Source organism: Cyprinus carpio, chromosome B24, assembly GCF_018340385.1.
Source record: "Cyprinus carpio isolate SPL01 chromosome B24, ASM1834038v1, whole genome shotgun sequence".
NCBI lineage: Eukaryota > Metazoa > Chordata > Actinopteri > Cypriniformes > Cyprinidae > Cyprinus > Cyprinus carpio.
Window position 1 is genome coordinate 22,027,413 of NC_056620.1, and position 21,640 is coordinate 22,049,052.

General features: G+C 35.3%; 1 protein-coding gene across 4 annotated transcripts in view; it reads right to left on the bottom strand.

The window, feature by feature from the left end:
- LOC109050194 (ankyrin repeat and fibronectin type-III domain-containing protein 1-like) overlaps positions 1–21,640 on the bottom strand; it is a 77,700-nt gene that overhangs the window by 14,682 nt on the left and 41,378 nt on the right. For all 4 annotated transcript variants that reach the window (XM_042752283.1, XM_042752282.1, XM_042752281.1 and 1 more), the window contains 8 exons: positions 21,086–21,126; positions 14,216–14,338; positions 6,475–6,682; positions 5,542–5,749; positions 4,080–4,277; positions 3,889–4,002; positions 2,939–3,036; positions 1,126–1,216 (listed from right to left, as the gene is read on the bottom strand). In XM_042752283.1, coding sequence (XP_042608217.1) covers positions 1,126–1,216; positions 2,939–3,036; positions 3,889–4,002; positions 4,080–4,277; positions 5,542–5,749; positions 6,475–6,682; positions 14,216–14,338; positions 21,086–21,126 — 1,081 coding nt within the window. The remainder of the gene's footprint in view (positions 1–1,125; positions 1,217–2,938; positions 3,037–3,888; positions 4,003–4,079; positions 4,278–5,541; positions 5,750–6,474; positions 6,683–14,215; positions 14,339–21,085; positions 21,127–21,640) is intronic.

Here is a 21,640-nt window from a genome sequence, read left to right on the forward strand (position 1 = left end):
ATTAAAGTTCATAAGTGCAGCGCTGCTTTGTTTACAGCGGAAACCAAGGAAATGCTTTAAGCGCACCCTGCTGGCAGAGAGTGAATATGCGTCTCATTCTGCTCGTCTACTAAAAGAGCAATAATATGCAAGTGCTATATTAGTATATTATTGTAGTGTTATATTTCAATTTCACAAAGAAACGTGCAGCATTTTGTCCAAGCAATAATAAAAGAACTTAAATATCATTTTGTTAAAAAAATGTGAATCGAATCGTGAAATCAAAACCGTGAATCGAATCGTGAGTTGAGTGAATCACACACACACATACACACTCGCACTCTCTCACACACACAGACACACTCAAGCACGTGAACACACCCTTGCACGCACTCGCACTCTCACACACACACTCAAACTCGCACTCGCACTTGCACACACACTCTCTCGGCACAGTAAACAGGATGATGTTCTGATGGTGTGTTGGTTGCAGGCTAGTTCCTGAGGAAGCAGGGAAAACATGGACGCTCTATTCCGGGAATGTCTAACACAGACCTTCTCTTCAGTCGGCTAACCTCACCGAGAGTGTGTGTGTGTGTGCATGTGTGTGTGTTATGAAACAGATAGAGCGAGCGGAAAAAAGGACGCAAACATCATGTAAACAAGAGAAATTGAGTGAAAATCATTTCTCCATGCGGCCATAAAGCGGTGTGTGTATGTGAGTGTGAACTGTAGAGGGAGACAACAAGTGTGTGTGTGTGTGTGTGTGTGTTTTTGAGTTGGTGTATAAGAGCCGTTCTGTCTGCAACTTTACAGCTTCTCACAGACATGCAAATATTTCCAGAGGGAGTCGAAATGGAAAACACAAACACACATTAAAATTAGCATGCCCAAACAAAAAAAAAAAAAAAAAAAAACACACACACACTCAATGTAAAAGAGCCCTAAAATCTGATGGGGGAAAAGGAGGGCTTGTCCTCACAAACATAAAAATGAGGACACAAGTATGGCACAGATGAAGCCAGAAACACATAAATAATTACACACACACACACACATTATCTGTCATGCAATCTCTTAGAAAGCAAAACATGTCTAACATCTCTGCTGTTTGTCACTGTTGAGTGTTTGTGTGTGTGTACTCACTTGAGACTGTAGCACAAGCGGGTTCAGATATCTGAGGTGAACTCCATCCCTTCATATTATATGCTGATACCTGGACATAACAGCAGGTGCACTGAAACAAGAGAGACAGATCTGTGACTGATGCTGTATTTAAAGGGGTCATGAACTGAGAAACCAAACTTCCCTTGATCTTTTGACATACAAGAGGTCATTGTACTATAAAACATCCTATAAGATTCATTCAACACCGATTGCATATGTAGTGATTACAAGAGAGGTGAATGTGCAGGTTTACACAGAAACCAAATGATGAAGATGCTCTGAAGACAACAAGATGCTATGCAGTGCCAAGCTGTGGAAAACCAGACCGTGTCAGTAAGTTTTATTTTTTTTGTTGTGTTAGTTTTACTATAGATTCGTTTACAAACAAGGCACAATTCGATGCAGGATTTCCGAAAAGATCGAAACTAAAGAATGATGCTGTGCTGGCTATATTGGATCTAACAGTAATGTTGCAACACAAGTTTAACTGTGTTTAATACGTGATCACTTTTGCTTTGTCTCTTCTTAAAGATCATTAGATATGTATTGAGTTATGCGTTTTTGACCTAAATCACATTTATGAGAAATGTACGCTGTCAAACATACACATAGCCAACGAGTATTTAAAGATTGATACTATGATTTTTGTGAGGTTTTATATCTTCCTGTTTTACATTACTTAGGCATTTATGTTATTTGTGATATCATTTTGCTTTTTTTAATGTTTATTAGTTGGTCAGTTTATTTTATTAATATTATTATCAATAATTTTTTGTCTTCTTTGTTTGTTCAGTGGTGTTGTTCTTACAAAACCAGTTAAAGCAATCAAACAATAAATTTGAACTCTTTAATTGTACACCGGTGTATAGTTAACTAAAAATTTAAATTTAAAATAAAAATTTCCACTACTTGAAATGAAGCGGACAACAAAATTAAATAAAATTATAAATAGATAAAAAACAAATATGAAAAACATTAAAAAAAATCTAATTAATACAATCAATCTAATCTAAATATAAATATTAAAAATAATTTATAAAAATTACAAAAGCACATAACAAAATTTCTAAAACTTAAAGTATTACTTAACACTGGTGCACAATTCTTCGGTCACTAAAACTTTGTTTTTATAATCTTTCTTCAAAATGGGCTCCACCTCTAAAACAACTTTTCTGTACTTCTGACATAACCAAAAGAAAATTAATATTAGCAAATGATATAGCTCAAAGGGATAGTTAACTTTATTTCTTTTGTTGGACATTAAAAGAAATGTTTTGAGGAAAATGTGTATTTATTCTATAAATGCCCATGGAGTTTTATTACTTTACATGAATTTTCCAGGAATCACTCTTTTAAAATGAAGTTGTTGAGGAGGTGAATTAAAATAAGAAATTTCTTGATTGTTTTTATTTGTTTTAGCTTATTTCAATGCCTGTTTTGTCTTATTTTAAACTATTTTAAGCCATCTTGAGAACCCCTTGGCAGTTTGCTGAGGCTTCCTAGTGGTTGAAAACCACTGCTTTCATTAAACATCTGTTCTTTCATTCATAAAACTTTCGTTCATAAAACTAAAAATCAAAGTGATTCATAAAGATCGAGCGGGTCACAAAGAATTTTAATTTAAGGTCCGTTTCTCACACAAAGCTACCATACGGCTTCAGAAAACCTGAAATACAGTGCACAAGTTGAATGTTATGAACTTTATGGTGCTCTTTGGTTAAGGTTTTTTTTTTTTTGGAGCTTGACAGCTGTGGTAATATTGTTTGTGGTTTGTTTTACTCCTCATACTAACCGCTGGAAGTCCAGTGATGTCATACTGGAGCTGAGTCACGTCTTCAATGACCGTCTCACCCAGTAATGGAGTAAATGAAGGAACGCTGCTCCAGCTCACTGAGACACACATAAGAAGCAGTCATTCAGCAGATGCACAGACGGAGCTAATTCTACCACCATGCCATGCTGTGGGCCTGTGTCTATTAATCACAACCACTTCAGTGTGCTTACTCTATGGAGAAACAAACTGTGTCACACTGTATTTGTGTGCGATTTGTTTTGTACGGAAACCTGTGATGGCAAAATGTGAAAATGAAGGGATTCTGGAGAGTTTTTGTCCACAAAGTCTGACCAAAAAAGATGGTCTAAATTTGTTTGAACACCTCAAAGAGCCATTAAACAAACCTAATGTCTGACAGAAACTACAAGCAAGTGTAATACAGTATGTCTATTTTTGACACTGTTTATGACAGCACTCGCGTTATTATATTATAAACTAACACTAAAACTAAAGCTATTAAAACATTTTTGTTATTTGCAATACAGCTGAAATATAACAAAATGTCACTATTAGACAAACTTAATGAAAATTTGAATATTTACATTTGCTGCTAACTGAAATAAGTAGTAAAAATAGTAAAATGAATAACTGGAAATAAATAAAAACTAAAACTGAAATACAAAATAAATTAAACAAAAATTATTATATTAAAGGGATAGTTAAACAAAAATGAACATAAGACTGAAAAAAAAAACCTTATTCTACTTACTACTACTTATTTTTACTATTTATTTAAAACTGAAAATATATAAAAGGCTATCAAAAATATATATACATAAAAAAAACACACACATATATATTTATATATATATATATTTTTTTATATATATATTATCAGTTGTGTGACTTCATGTGCTTCAGTGGTAGAATATATATCAGCCTTAAAGCGGGGGTCAGGGGTCACTCACCGCGGTATTTGGTAATAACAGCAGAGTTGTGACAGAGAGGCTCTTGGAAGTAAACTCTGAGACTGGTGCTACTGCTGACAGATAGATCAACGACGCTGGGTGGCTCAGGAGGACCTGAATTCAACACAGACACACACTCAGTGTCACACACGGCTGCTGTAACCTCAGGTGTGTGTGTGTGTGTTACTCACTGGCGTGTGTGAATCCCGTCTGCATGCGTTTGTAGAGGCGGAGCTTCCATTCCCAGGTTTTCAGCTGTCTCTCTCTGTTTGACTCCTCCCTTTCCACAGGCTCCTCCCCCGTCACCTGGGCAACCAGCTCTGCTATGCGATGCTCCGCCTCTTGCACCAGCGAGGCCAGGTGAGTGGCTCTGCCTTCAAGACTTAAAACTAGAGAATACAAGAAACACATTAAACAAACACCTGCAAACATTTAGTCAATTCATGAAAAATAAACCAGAGTTTGGATTTTTTTTTAAATGTTTTAACCCAGGAACACAGTTTGTTTATTATCTGAAAAAGACTGACAAGAAAGGAAAAGATGGCTTGGTTTTTTTTTTTTTGTTGTTGTTGTTTTTTTTTTAAATTGGGCCCAATTTCTATTTTCTTTTTCAATTCCACTGAAAATTTCACAGTATTTCCTCCTGAGGCTTTCGAGCTAAATTTATTCCCAGTCATATTACTGATGTAAAAACTACATTGTACTCTACAACTGAACATTGTATGGTTAAACTGCAGTAATTAATAGATTTTAAATGTGTACTATAAAACGGAGTTATGAATGAGCCACATTCACCACTGTAAAATAGCTAATTAGCAAATTAATGCAAATAATCTTTGACAACTATCTTTGATACTTTGGTTGAATTTCAGGAAATGCTCCATATTTAAATGTTTCATTTAATGTTTCATCATATTTTAACCCAAAATAAGCTTGTTTTCAGAAGCATTCAGATTTGTACGTTTTTATGAAAATTTTCACTAAAAACTGCATTACATTAATGTAATTTTTTTTCCTTTTTCCCTTACATTTCCTTACTTGAATATGGTAATAGCAATTAAATATTTTCAACAAATCAAAATAAATTAAGTTCAGAACAGCAAATACTACCATGATAATTTACAATATGATTTACAAATCATTTAATAACAAAAAAATTGCAAATGACAGAAATAATGAATGAGAAACTGTTTAATTAATGTTATAATGTTAAAAATCATGCTCCTAAAGTTACACCTCATGTTCGTCATGCAAAAATATATAATATAATACAATATAATATAATACTGTAAAATTATATAATGTAATGTGCATATATAATTTTAATGTAAAATTATATAATATAATGTGCATATTTTTATATAATAAATGTAATATTTTTATTTTTTATTTTAAGATGACCTGGACATTCACAAACATACTACAGCAGAAATAATGATACCTATATAAAGTGGTGGAAAAACTGACTTTATGTTTTGATCATTGGTGTTGCATACCATATCAAATTGCTGCTGCCGCTGTTTGATTGAAGCAATAAGCCACTACTGCTTTTTTGTAATGTATAGCATGTGGCCAACATCTGTAGATGTATGGTTTATGATTCATAAAGGGGCTCGTGCTGCATGTGTTTGATCACAGGGAGTGTGTACTCACAGTGGGGACTCTCTTTGGCCCCGGCTCTCAGCAGAAGTTTGGCCATGGGGACGTTGTTGGTCATGATGGCGATGTCGAGCGGCAGCAGTCCTTCACTGTTGGGTGTGTTTAAGTCCAGCTCCTCCAGACTGAAGGTGTTCAACAGAGACTCCACAACGTCCAGCTCCTGATGCTCCACGGCTTCAAACAGAGCCTCGTTTCCCTGGAACTACACATGCATGCATAGATATACATCACTCGTGTGGAAAAACACATGCAAATACATGCATGCATGCTTTAACTGCAAACACACATGCATTAAATACATCAATGCCATCTTTGACTGAATATGATTTGCAATAAGGTTCTTTGAAGGTTAGAGAATCATCACTTGTGATTGGTTGCTTTATATGTCAGTCATATGTGACCCTGGAGCACAAAAGCAGTCTTAAGTCTCTGGGGTATATTTGTAGCAATAGCCAACAATACATTGTATGGGTCAAAACGAGTGATTTTTATTTTATGCCAAAAATCATTAGGATATTAAGTAAAGATCATGTTCTGTGTAGATATTTTGTAAATTTCCTACCGTACATTTAAAAAAAAAAATTTTTGATTAGTAATATGCATTGCTGAGAACTTCATCTGGACAACTTTAAAGGTGATTTTCTCAATATTTACATTTTTTTTGCACCCTCAGATTCCAGATTTTCAAATAGTTGTATCTCAGTCGAATATTGTCCTCCTAACAAACCATACATCAATGGAAAGCTTATTTATGTATAATGTATATTTATGTGTTTTAAAAAAAAAATTTGACCCTTATGACTGGTTTTGTGGTCCAGAGTCACATATGTAAGCCAGAACAAGCTGCAAAGTCATAATTTAATAGTTATGTGAGACTATTTTAGTTTCTGTTATTGCATAGTTCTTGTTGAAGTGTTTGAATCTCACCATGGTGGTTTTGTGCGAATGGTCCTTGTCCGACTGGATCGGGAGCGCCGCATCATCCAGAGCCAAGTTGGCCGTGCGGAACTTTCCAGACAGGTTTCTGTAGAGGCGTCGCGCGGCGCTTGGCGGAGACGAACATGACGTGCTGGAGTATTTGCGTGGAATCAGAGGATGGGGGTCGGGAATCTGTTGAGTCATTTTGGATTCGGCCCTGAAAAAGAAAATACACACAAAATGAGAATTTACAAGGAATAAAGAGAGATGCTGTCAGCACTGGCCTCAGGACAAAATAATAATATTTTTATTATATAATCAGCCACTTTAGTAAAAACAAACTTACAACGATAAATTATTTATATACAAAGACATGTATTATTCTTAGTTAGTTAATTTCAATATTTACTAACACATTATTACTAAAGTTGTATTATTTAATGGACCTGAGCTGACAATGAACAGATTTTTATTTATTTTTTATTCATTAACAATTACAAAGATACAGTTAATTAAATTATATTAGTAAAAAATAAATAAATAAAAATACAGTAAAAATGAATTGCTCATTGTTAGTTAATTTTAGTTCATGTATTAACGTCAACTAAAGGTTCCTTATTTTAAACATCCTTAAATATAAAAAAAATAAATAATAAACTATCATTATTATTAATTAATATTGATTATTTTTATTATTAAAAAAAAATGTTTTTTACAAAGCTACAAAAAAAAAAATACTTGACTTGAGATGCAAAGTTATGCTTAACTTTTCAGAGAGTAAATCTTGAATTAAGTTTGAATAAGTCCTAAATTTGGTCCCTTACAATCTTTCTTGCAAATTAATGAGTAAATAAATCAATGAGGTTTATTCTTGAAAAAATAAAATTGAGTAAGAATGGAAGGAACTAAAAGTAAAATTTGAATAATAAGTAGCTAAAAAACCCATATTGATTGACGATTTATATTAATATTGACACGTATACCCTGATATGAAGATTCATTCAGAGGGGCTTCAGGTTTTGGAAAGAGAACAAAGCGCTCCAAGAACTACAACTGTCACAAATGCTCTCGTATTAGGACGGCGCGTCGGATACAGCCGAACACCTCCGAGCGCTCTGATAATAACGTGGTTATTTTAACGGGCAGGTATGTGCTGTGTGCAGATAAAAGTGGGTATATTTCTGGCAGGCCGGATCCGTTTCAAAGGCGGCTGATCTCCAGGCTTAAAGTTTCTCCTCTTGTGCTGAACACACGGGCTGCCGAGCGAACAGCGCGCACTCACATGAAAGACTAGCAGATGAAAGAACAAGGGATAAAGAGAGAAAGACAAAAGAAACAGGGACACCACATGTTAACACAGCCGTCTCAGCACCCCATCAGACGAATAGTGATAGAAGAGAACAGAAACACACACACACACACACAACATAGTTTCCCACCACACAACTACTGTGAGGTCCAAACGTCTGAGACCACACGGAAAACCCAGAATTCCAAATCTGATTTGAATCTGGAAGATTTAGAACACTGAAAACATTTAAAAACAAAGAAACATTGTAACACTTCTGTATGTTGATCATGTGACTCTTTGAACAGACAGTCAGATAGTCTTTTTCCACTGAATCTCAAATCACGCTGGAGAACATGTTGATTTTTCAATTAGAATATATTTGTAATTCAAAATGCTGTTTGTTTGAAAAATGCTTGCATAGTAACACACACACACACACACACACAGCCAAGTTGGGGGCAAAAGTGCTCAAATATCTGGGGATTGTGTCTGGCATCACATCAAAAGGCGAAGCAAAATTTAGCACGCAAATACGAGCACATTTAACACGTCCAGTAAGTCAAGGCTAAATGAGAATAGGCCATAGTATGGAAAATTTAGTGAGTAATGCCTCCGTCTAAGAATAATAGCCATTGAGAACAGTAGGCGCATATAAACACATGCAATCCCGCACACATGTGCATGTGTTGAGCTCACTGATGGTAAGAGATTACTCTTTACCGTTTCCCCGAACACATGTTCACATTTACCTCCGAGATCAAACTCTGCCCGATAGCACTGCTAATGTGGCCGCTAAATTATCCGCCTTGTTTCACGTGAGACAACGAGAAAAGCCTGAGAGTATTTTTGTCACTCGTTTTTTAGATCTGATGTTGCTATACAGGAAATAAATGACAACGGGAACATTCTGTGCTTTCTTAATGGCGTTCCTGGGCTTATTCTGCACAATTCACCAATGCATGAAGCAAACAAATCATCATATTTCATTAAAAAAAATGAAAAACTCACTCTTTCTCTGAAATGATTTTCCATTAACACCATCCATTATTCAGGCCATTCAGTAATGTTAACCAATAGCCAAACAGCTATTTAGGCATTATTTTAACAAACATGCATCAGATTATAGAAATGAAATATCATTTTTGTACATAAAAATGTCAATTTTACACATAACAGATAAACACTGACAGCAAGAACACTTCATTTGTTATGTGTAATGTGATGCACAATTCACAGTCTTCATATTTTTACCTTTTTTTTTAAATTATAATATAATTTCAATTAATGTTCGGTTCAGGTTTTACTGAAGAATTTGTATTTAAATTTTGGTAACACTTTACAATAATGTCTTATTTGTTAACACGAAATGAACATGAAAATGTATTTTTACAGCATTTATTAACCTTTGCTAATGTTAATAAACATGTTCACGTTAGTTCATAGCGCATTAACTAATGTCAACAGATACAGCTTTTGATTTTAGTAATGTATTAGTAAAAGCTGAACTTAATCTTAACTAAGTATTGTTCAAACTTACTGTAAAGTGTTACCGAATTGTTTACTAATCCTGCGATTAGTTATCACAGCTTAAAATTCGACATTAGAGTAAGTACTTTAAAAAGTAAATGCTCATGCTTGGCTTAGAGTAATACATTTAGCTCATTTTTATTTCATTTAGTGCATTTAGGTATCTCAACAAATTTGAATTTGTTCTAACTAATTGCAGCAGTATTTTTTACAGTGTTTGAAATTACTGTAGAGAAAATCAATGGAAAAAGATTTTACTTACTATTAGTTTCAACACTTTCAATATTGTGTTGCATTCATAGAATGATCACAATTGCAAAACAACCGTAAAAGCAATTCACATTCTCTGACTCAACGTTATTCAATTCAGTTGCATTGTATTCAATTAATATAACCAAGAAAGAACATCAGGTAATGCTTGCTGTAATACAATTCCATATCAAACAAATGTTTTCACTTAAACTACATAATACAATTTTGAACTGTAATCAAGTTTGTGAATGATGTTACTTATTAGGTTAACTCTGACATGGAACAAAGTTCATAAAGTATACGTTTAGAGAAACATGTTGGATTTTATATTGATAAACGACTGCAATAGATGCAGCAATAACAATGCACCAATATGTGACGAGAAACTCCAGTCGAAGTAACATGCCAATTCTTTCACGTCGTCATCAATCAAATGAAACTCCGGTGACATTTGGAATGTTTTATGACAAATGCGCAGAGAGCGGACGGGACGACATCGCTCTTTCTTTTAGAGTAGCTGGCTATAACAGACGGAAAGGGGGCAGAGGGACTCCTCTCTGAGGGTTATATGTGGCTGCGAGAAGGAGAGTCTGAAATTTGATTCTTGGCACCAGACAGACTGCAGTCCGACCAGCCAAAATTTGGAGGGGGAGTGTGTGTGACAGTAAGCAACAGGAGGGGGGCAGCGAGGACAGTATTACCGATCAGTGTGTGTGTGTTACCAGGGTCAACAGAACCCGTCTCTCTCTCTTGTGTACTTCAGGCCTAGTGGAGCCAGTCTAACCCTTCGACCTCTCACACACACAATGGGGAATCAAAGCTAATCAGTTGATTCCCTCGCCGCTTGAAAGACACGCCGACAGGTTTGCTTGTCACCACTGAGATCTTCAGCACGCAAACGCACTTCAGAATCAGAATCTCACAAGAACGGGTCACATTTCACCTCAAAATGAACAGACAAGAAATAAAATATTATGTTTTGCATAATCCAAGTACATTTTTAAGAATGTGGCAAAATTTTAATGAAAATTAAACAAATTTTCCACCAGAAATTCTCATTACCTTAATGATTCTGGATGTTTTATTTCAGTTAGTTTTTTCTCAATAGTGATTCTTATATTACATACATTTTCATAATACAGATCAAAAGGATACAAATTTTAACTTCTGTATTCTGTATGTTTACTGAATTTTTTTTTTTTAAATAAGCAAAAGAGTTATTAACTTATTAAATATGCACAAATTTGCAAACATTTCCAAAATAAAAAAAATCTGAAAATTGGTAAAAGCCAGATTTACAATTATTGTTGCATTGTGTTGGCATAGTTTGGATATCTCTTTTTATCACTTAATAAAATACTGTCAACTGACAGACAAAAATAGATTTTCACCATATATTTAGGAATGAAATGTTTTTATATATATATATATATATATATATATATATATATATATATATATATATATATATATATATATAGATATATATATATATATATATATATATATATTGTTTTTATATATATATATTTATTTATATATATATATATATGTATATATAGATAAATATACATTTTATTTTTTGAACAAACATTTTAGAATATAGATAGGAATAAAACTATAAAGTTTGGTGCTACTAAAGTGGAGATTTCTCATATTGACAGAGTAGCCTTTATATACAGTACATGCATTATAATTGAAATCTAAAGTTGCAAATAGATAAAATCAACACTCAAACTTGCAATAAATAAATAAATAATTAAACAAAATGGGGGGGGATTGCATAAAATTGAAAAAGATAAACTGACCACAAAAAAAATTTCCTTATGCCTGTTTAAATTTTTTTCCAATATATTTTAAAAATAATATATATATATCTATATATATCTATATATATCTACATATATATATATATATATATATATATATATATATATATATATATGGACACACACACACACATATATAAAGACACTTTTCTGCATTATAGCAATATAAATAAAAGATTGTCTGATTGCAAAATAAAAACCTCCAAAATGTTTCATTTTCATTTAATGGAAAGCAGTTTCTTTCATTTGAATTTGCAGTGAAATGTGTTTCGTGATATTCACTCATGTGTGCTGCTTTGATGGCATTAGAACAGGAGCGAGTTTGTTTAATGCAGTAAAGCCGTGGTCTTTTCCCATCGCACGTTTGCGTGTTTCTGTGGCGGGCGTATGCGTTCTAATCCTCTCAGATTAAGAGATTAAGCGCGGGAGTATTTGTGTGCATGCGGCGGTATGCGCGTGTGTTGACGCAGTAGTAGTCGCTCCCCTGTGAGAGTGTTTGCTGTGTAGAGTTCAACTGCCCGCCACCTGTTCGCCCCCCACCCCAGGGGGCAAATCTCTCTAATTCTGATGGGCAGAGACAGAAGACCGTCGCCATGGGGATGTTCCGAGACGCGCATGTGAGCGCGGGATCAATCAATGTATGAATGCGTGTGTGCCGATGTGTCTTTGTGCAACGGCCCTGTACGTGTGTGTGTGACGTTAGGCCGTCTAAGGGGCTCTGGCGACAGACAGTTTGGCGTGTAGGAGGTGACAGGGAGTCTGCGTGAGTCCCTGCACGGCCCTGAAAACAGGGGGGCCCTGCCCGCATCACGCCCAGCCAGGGTGGCTACATCCTGGGGACACGCCGGCCCGAGACTCCCCGGAGTTATATGCGTCTCCGGAGCCCGGCTCCCAATCTGCCATATGCCACGACCGCCAATACACACCTCTTCTCATGCACAAAACAAAAGCACATAAACTCGCAGTTTGGGAAGTGCATAGCAGGTTTACAATCGGATGATTTAAATACCTTTTAACTCATTTACTTGAAGGAAAAAATTTAATTGCCATCATTTACTCAATCTCAAGTTGTTCCCAACCTGTATGAGTGTCTTTCTTCTGTTGAACGTAAAACAAGATATTCTACAGAATGTTGGAAAACAAACAGGTGCCGGAAGCCAATGAGTTCCACAATCTGAAGAAACAAATACTAGGGAAGTCAATGGGTACCATCATAGTTATATATATATATATATAGTTATATATATGTAGATGCCTCATTAGCGACTGTTTCTATGGGCGGCGATACATAAGACATCCGCCATTTTTGGAACGGTCTGCAAAGCTTTGAGCACGTTGACTGTGTGTGTCTACAACAGCAAGTTATACACTTGTATATATTTGAATATTTATTGATTATTATGGTGAATAACGTCAAGTTGACTGTTACAAGAGGGTGGACACATCAACGTATCCAGAGCAGTCAAATATGGAATCTATACATATCAATGGGTACCATCAACCAAAATATTTCAAAATATTTTCTTTTACATCCAACAAAAGAAGTAGTTTTCATTTTTGGGTGAACTATCCCTTTAAATTATTTTTCCCAGTCAAAAACGACTGGCCTTTTAAAAATTGCTTGTAAATCTCTCATTATGCTGTATTACCACCAAATCTTGGATTCAATCTTCCAATTAGCACAGGTTTGAATTTCTTTTTGGAACTGATTGGTTTTAGGTCCATTTTGGAGTGAAAAATAAAAAATTTTTAATGGATAATTTTGACAATGTCTCCTTAAAAACTGAGGTGCATGAGCTCAGATCATTGAGGTCTATGATCAATCAGGTCCAAAAAGAAATACAAAACATGTGCTAACTGACAGAAAACAAGCAGACAAAAAGATGGAATCCAATATTTGGTAGTAATAAATTATAATGACCAATTTATAAGCTGGTCATTTTTGACTGGAAGGATCACAAGTGTAACAAAGTTACAAAAAATCCCCCAAAATGTGTTTTTGAAGCTGTTATACTATATGTGAACAAAGTCAGTGCATTTTAGTCCAACGTGATAAGATTAACTAGTATATTTCATTCAACAAAAAAAGTTTATCTATGCTGTATAAATATGTTTATACAAATAATCAAAAATAACTTTTTAAATAAAATCATATTGGCCTATTTAATTATATGTTTGCTAGCATAACTATATTAATGACCAGACCTTTATAGAATGTTGGATATATAAAGTAAGTCCAACTGTTTTCGCATAATACTCACATAAAGCAATATTTAATATATAGCAAATCTCAACTGCTTGATTGCTTATTATATTATCTGATAAATGCGTTAGCATCATTAACATCATGATTTTGTGTAAAGCTGCTTTGAAACAATGTGTGTGAATTGTAAAAAGCGCTACACAAGTCTGACTTAACATCATGCTATTCATTAAAGTACTTTGATGCACCATTAAAGAATTTCCAAAATGAGTAATTGTGGTTAAGGTCTGGTAATTTTTCTTAAACGGTAAAGAAAAAAAGGCAGAGAGATTCATGTGCCTTTAAAACAATGTGCATGTTGATGATCTCAGTAAAAGCTCCCAAGAAAAGCATGTTGGAAGTGAGTCAGATTTGTGAGTTTTGGACATGCATCAGCCGTGACAGACGGAGAGGGTGGAGAGCAGAGAGACAGTCAGAGCTGGAGTCATGATGTCTGTAGAGATGAGCAGAGGAAAAACCACGGCTCACTAGTGGAGTTCAGAGCCAGCATGGCTTTCTGGCATCTTTTGAGCTCAAATGTCTGGTCAACCTCTCGCAAACCGGTTTTCAGCTGATTGATTTATTGAATTGATGTAAATGTTGTAGTACCAGTCTACGCTGAGAGAGCGCCTCCTGTAGGCCGGAGGTCTGGACGACTGACTCCTGTCCTCCTTGCAGTGTTTGTCCTTCAAAGAGAGTCTCTGGGTGAACTTCACAATCCCAGACTCAGTCCTGAGAAACACAAACACACAGAAATAGCATGATTACTGTAATAGATCCACTAATTTACTCAATGTTTCCCTAAAACACACACACACACACACACACACACACACACACCCACACACCCACACAAGCTGCCTGAGAGCAGTCCAGACTTTTAGCAAACATTTTCCATCAAAGTTCTATCATAAATATTTGATCTTCAATTACAAACAAACAGTACAATTAATTTCAGTAATTTCAGTGTCAACTTCTTCCATAACTTCAATCAAAAATCCTTCTAGCCCAAAACTAAAAGGATGAAGATCATGAAAATTAAATAAAAAATATCTAATAATAATAATAATAATAACACAAATATATAATAATAAAACATAAAAATAAAATATAATAATATTAATATGGACAGTAATAAAATAGTAATAATAAATAATAACAAAAATATGGATAATTATAACAAAACAAACAATTAATATAAACAATTAAAAACAATACATGAATAAATAAAATTTAATATTTTCATTGTTTTAAATTTTTCAAAATCCTAAAACTTGTTTATTTCCAGGTTTTCCTTTTTTTTTTCACCAGTCCAGAGTTTTACCAAATATTTCCAACGTATTGTTCCATTATGTTTTATGTGTATAAATATTGGATCTTTAATTACAAACAAATAGTACAAGCAACCATTTCAGCATCACTTTAAAATATGTAAACTTTTTATACTGGTTAAATCTAAAATCCTTCTGCCCAAAACTAAAAGGACAAACATCATGAAAATAAAATAGGCCTATTATTATTACTAATTATTACTAATATTAATATTAATTTTTATAAAAACGCAGATACTATAACTAAATAATAAACAAATTAAATTTAAAAAACAACTAATTAAATCTTTCCAAATCCTACAACTTTGTTTACAGGTTTTCTTTTTTTTTTCTTATCCCAGGTTTTCAAGTTTTTTATGAAAACTTTTAATGAGTTCTGAAACTATTGTTACATTTTATGTTACATTTTAAAAATCTTGGAAGAAAAATGTGTCTAATTATCAAAAACTAATGTTGCAATAAGGTGCAATATGACCTGGAATGTTCTCTGTGAGATTCTTCTGTAAAACTTTATGTAAGAGGGACTGCGTGTGTTGATTTTGTGTTCTCATTAGCAACAGTGTCGTCACAACAGCAGCAGCGGACGCTATATATGCAGATCTGTGTGTGTGTGTGTGTGTGTGTGTGTGTGTGTGTGTGTGTGTGTGTGTGTGAGGCTGACAGCACTGTAAATGCGTGAATGGACAATCCTGCAATCGCCTAATGACAAACAAGTCAACAAGTGCGACTGAAGAATGTTTAAACGGTGAAGGACAAGGCCACAGAGAGGTGACCGCATCCGTATTTCTAGAGGGAATGTTCCTAGATAGAAGCCGTTTGGGAATAAGACAGGAAGAAGGACAGCGGGATGAATCTGATTCCGCCGGCAGCTGTTCTGGATGACACTGTGCTCGGTCGGGGTCCCATGTGCTGATGTAATGCCATTAGAAGATTTCTTACAGTAGGAAGGCCTGAGTTATGACATCACCTCCTTCAAGAGCTCACCCGCGCCGTACGGACACATACACACAAACGCTGGAGTAAAAATAAATACCAAACATAAACACAGCACAAGTGAATTCGTATGCACTTTTAGACACGATTGAGAGCGAGAGAGAGAGACAGAGAGACAAGATCTGTTTCAAAATCAACTCAGCTGCGCAAAGCATTCTGGGATTGACTTCTTTATAAAGGATACACTGATGAATTTGGCCAACAGAACACTCAAAAAAAATCTGTGCTTATATTAAGAATTTATGTATTTTAATTGCATATTAAATTTCCGTGCATTTTGAATGCACAGTTTTAAACTAATAATTTGATGCATATTTGCCAGTTATACATCGATGAAACATGTTAGATTTCGGTAATGGTAACAAGAACTGAATGTGTTTTAAATACACAATAACCAGTATAGGTATGAAACAGATAAGAGTCATGCACAAAAATCATGGCTTAGTTTATTACTAATGTGCATCTATTTGAATATTTTCAAAATACATTTAATATAATTGCTTAGAATCACCATTGTGAAATCAGTTACATTAATTCAGTTACAAAGTATAACCACGGTTAAAATATGGCTAGTGGTGAACAAGCAATATTCAGTTGAAATGAGTTGGATTTATAAATTAACTGTTTTTTTGTTGCATAGTTTAAACAACAACAAAAAAAAAATGAATCAACTTGATGAGTTGCATAATTGGCAGCAGTGTTAGGTGTCATGCATTACTAAGTAATTACTTACTACAATTTAATCACTTCTGATGTAACTGCATTAAATATTGTATAAACTATAGAACAATTCTAAATAAATAGTGGATATAACATCATTTAAAAATATTAAATGTTTTCTCCCTTTATATATGTTGGTCAGTCCCAAAATAATTTATGTAATTTTATATCATTATTACATACTAAATGAAACCAGTCAGATTTCTGTAGTAGTACTAATAAAAAATGCATTTTAGTAATATGATTATTTAAATAAAATCGTTAAGACGCAAATATCTAATAAAAATGGCATATTTTTTGTGTGCACAAATCTGGCCTGTTTCATTTATATTTGAATGACTGATTAAGTTAATTAGTTTGTTAATGGAAATTTGGCACACAATTATACAAAGTATTTTGTGTGAATCTCTATGCTGTCTAGGTAGGCGTCTGGCTAGGTTTTGGAATGGATCTGGAGAGCGAGGGAGAGACGAGCGTCTGTCTGTGTTGTTTGATGTTGATGGGCGCTCAGACTGCAGCCAGCGCACAGATCCAGCGCTTCGGCCCAGGCTGCTCATTAGACAAGCACATAAATACCAAACACACGCAGTATTAAACAGCAGTGCCAGCGCAGACAGAAACCGGTTAGTTAGGGCTAAAATAAAAGCTCTCCATACCACACATCAAATGTGTTGTGCCGTTATTCCATTTAAAGGCTTTGACCCTCACACACACGTTAGAACCGGGGTTTGTGTGTTCAAAGGACAAAACTCATCATTAAAATGACTCAGAAGAGAAGAACTGACTTAATCTTCAAATCATGAGTGTGAATTTAATTTGAATCAGTCACACCCCTCAATGGAAGTTCAACTGGCATTTAAAATTGAGTGACTGGAGCAGGAATTTACTGAATTCACAATTCAACGGAATTCAACATCAGTGATGCATTCTGGGAAATGAAGTATTCTTCACCCCCCCCCCCCCCCAAAATAATAATTTTATTATACTGTATCTATCTATCTATCTATCTATTCAAGCATTCATCTATCCATTCCTCTCTCTCTCTATCCATCTCTCCATTCATCCATTTCTCTCTCTTTCTCTATCTCCGTCCATCCATCAAGTATAAACACCATCAAATTTTGAGGCTTCTTAAACTTTTGTCAAAACTTTAAAAGTTTGTCTTGATTGAAAAAAAGCTTTCTTTTTCTGAGTTTCTTTGAACTTCAATTAATTCCCATTCTTCTTCCTGACATTTAAATTTGAATTGCAACTTGAAATCTTGACCAAATCCAGGAAATAAATTGGAATTTAAAGGCATTCACAGTTCTGAATGACTGCTTTATTATGACGACTGATCAACAGCCTGTGTAGTCAAAAAGTAAATTCAGAAGCTGAAAAGTGGGTATATTCTTGATTCTAAAGAAAAACACATGAATATCAACACCTAATACAGCTATAAACACATACAGCACAGTCTAATACACACTTCTGATTCATTTTCCCAGAACTCCGAAATAAAAGTGGCTTCTCTAGAGGGCCACCTACTCGCCCCATCTCTCTCTCTCTCTCTCTCTCTCTCTCTCTCTCTCTCTCTCTCTGTGGTCTCTGCCGGAATGCCGTAATGGACAAATCGTCTCCCATCTTGTCGTTCCCTCCAGAATCCCACAATTCCACCGGGCGTCAGGATTCCAATCAGAGTGGAGACGGCCATCACGGTGATTTTTTTTTGCTGGAGTGGATCACGAGTGTGTGAACGTGTCATACATTTATAGACGCAAACCACACACGCACTCGGTAACACACAACAGCGTGTGTTTGTGAGGAAGTTCTCCGAGCCGGTGGTTTCCGCTGTGTCATCTCCATACCTACAACCAGACCTGCGGCCAAACCTGCGTATATATAAGCCTGTGTGAGAGAGAATGGAAAAGACGATGCCACACACACACACACACAAATGAGTGAGATGCCAGGCGATGTTTTCGCGGGAAAGTTCCTCTGGTGGGGCTTTATTGAGGTGTGTGTGTGTGTGTGTGTGTCTGGCGCGGCACTGTTGGGGAACCGTCAGACTTTTCATGGCCAAACCACATCAAAGACACAAACCACAACGCCAGCCCCTCCACACACACACACGGCTGAGTCAACCTTTACACATACACACATCAACCACAAAACCAAACACTGAAACATGCACACTTATTAAAGTTATTAGACTGTCTATGTGAAAAATGCTTACGTGGGTCAGAGAGAGAGAGAGACAGAGAGACATGCACACACTGCTGCCATATATCACTCATGCTAATTCATTTGATTTTCTCCCTTTAGTTATGCAACCCACAATAACTAGTCTGACAACTTAAGGTTTATGTGATTTGTTCACAATTGCTTGCTAGACGTTCAAACGTGAGACCGCAGATGGTTACGGCGCATACATTTTATTCCTTGCTAATTCGGTCCGTTCACTAATTGCACACAAAAACAATGTGACTGGCTGGATTTGACTTCTGAGCGTAAGGCCACACAGGTTTCATTTGGTCTGCCTGACTGGAAATTCTTCCAAAGTTTGCCAGCATTTAATCCGAGACACTTAGCAGCAAGTAAACTGCATATGCACAAACAAAATTGTATATTTCAGAGTTATGTTCAAAAAATAAACTGTCTACACACATTTTTAGGTTAAAAAAAAATGAAAAAGTGATTCATATTCAATTTGATTTAAAGACAACTTATGGGACATACTGTATGTGACAGGTCTCTAAAAAGTTCGAAAGGATGTTTTTTTTATTAATTTAAGAAATTAATACTTTTATTTAGCAAGGATGCATTAAACTGATCAAAAGTGACAGTAAAGACATTTAAATGTGTGATCTTTTGAGTTGTATATTCATCAAAGAATCCTGAAAAATTAAATATGAAGAAACACAACTGTTTTCTACATTGAAACAATAATCAGAAATGTTTCTTGAGCAGCGAATCTGCATATTAGAATGATTTCTGAAGCATCATGTGACACTGAAGACTGGAGGAATGATGCTGAAAATACAGATTTGATCACATGAATAAATTATATTTTAAACTATATTCATATAGAAAACTGCTTTTTAAATTGAAATAATATTTACAAATTTTACAGTACTTCTGATTAAGTAAATGCAGCCTTGGTGAGCAGAAGATAATTCTTTTACATGCAACATTTAAAAATCTTACTGATCCCAAACTTTTGAACTTCTGCTGTCAGTTTGATCTTAGATTTCGTTAAATGATTAAATATTATTTTGTTGCTTTGCACAGTGTTTCACTTTCAGCAAGGATGAAAAATTGCCTCTGGAAAGGACGCGTTGTTAAACTGCTACAGGGAGCCGTTTATTTGCCACCAGAACACACACACTAACTAATTACTGACAATGATGATATACTAATTAGCCCAAATAACCAACACTACATCAGCTATCATCGATCTGGGGAGAGAAATCTCACAAAGCAGCTTTATATAACCTACCCAGAGAGGAAAACAAGGCTTTGTCTTGTCCGCGTCCTTTGATCAGATCCGATCAGCGGTTCAGTTCTCATTAGTCAGCCATTAGTGACAGATTTAGGAGATCTGCCATTTTCAAAGGAGTAACCAAGGTAACATGTTGTTCTTGTTGATAGGAAGGCTCTCCTACGCCACATTGTGTGACAGTTTCATAATTCACAGGCTCCGAAAGACACAGACCCCCAATAATAAGATGATTTAACACGTCGGGAGAACTAAAACATTAAAGAGACTTACTGTTGAGATGCAACACAGATGTGCAAATACATGTTATGCGTAACCTACAGGTAACAGACGCAACTGATTGTGCCAACATATCCAGCGCACTATAGAGCTGCAGTGCAGTTATAAGACTTGCCGATACTGTAGTAACCTGATCTTTAATGCATTCACATTTATATTGACTTGTGAAGCGTCATTTTAACTTAATCTTTAGGCTTTTGACTTTCGACTCAATGTTTATTATAATCTCTTCGTTCTTTATTGATTATCGCTCAAGTGAATCTATGCTACACAACGGACTGTAGGACTGTATACATGCATATATCTGCTAATTTTGTCAACTTTTAGGAACCCCTTGCATGGATTTTATCATTTTTAAGCTAATTAAATTTATGCATTCAGAAAACAAAGTAAGAAACACCTACCCAGTTGAAGATGGCCCTGAAGGAAACTTATGTCTAATTTTTTTCTCACTTTTGAAATCTCTCACACATTCCCACTTTGGCATACAGTTCAGACTTACACATAATCACATTCAGGTTGGCATTATAAATGCTTACTCTAGATTACAGTTTGGCTAAAACTAGATTATCTCTCTGTTCTGCTGGTCACTAGGCCCAATTAAGGTCAAACGCATGCCTTATGCCATATTTAACCCTAGCATTACCCAAACGAGAGCGTGACACAGACGTGTCTTACCTTCTCTGCCGTGTTCCCTTCCTGTCGATGGAGCCCAGACTCTGAAACACACACAAACACAGCGTTATGACCAATTTACAGAAATACAGTCACCTCAAAACACTGCAGTCATTGAACAGATTATTACACTCTGGAATACTAGATTCTGATTGGTCAGTCGCTAGATTCTGTGGTCAAATATTGACTGTTGACTGAGATAATGACTGTATCTGCCTCAGGTATCACTTCACACTCTTTCTTCTCTCATAATCCAGTCATTTAAACTCAAATTAGTATTTGATGGCCTTTATTTGTTAATTTGGTAAGCAGGCATGAAATAAGTGGGATCACACACAGTCAGACGTCTCCAGCACCCTGCTAAGGGTTTATCCTTACATCAACCCTTCACTATTCAACTATCAATGGATGGATAGATGCAATTATGGATTAAACAGGAAGACAGAAAGATGATAGATGGAAAAGATGGATGGAATAATAATGGAATGATAGAACCACAGAATGATAGATAGAATGATAGATGGATGGATGGATGGATGGATGGAAAAACAGAATAAC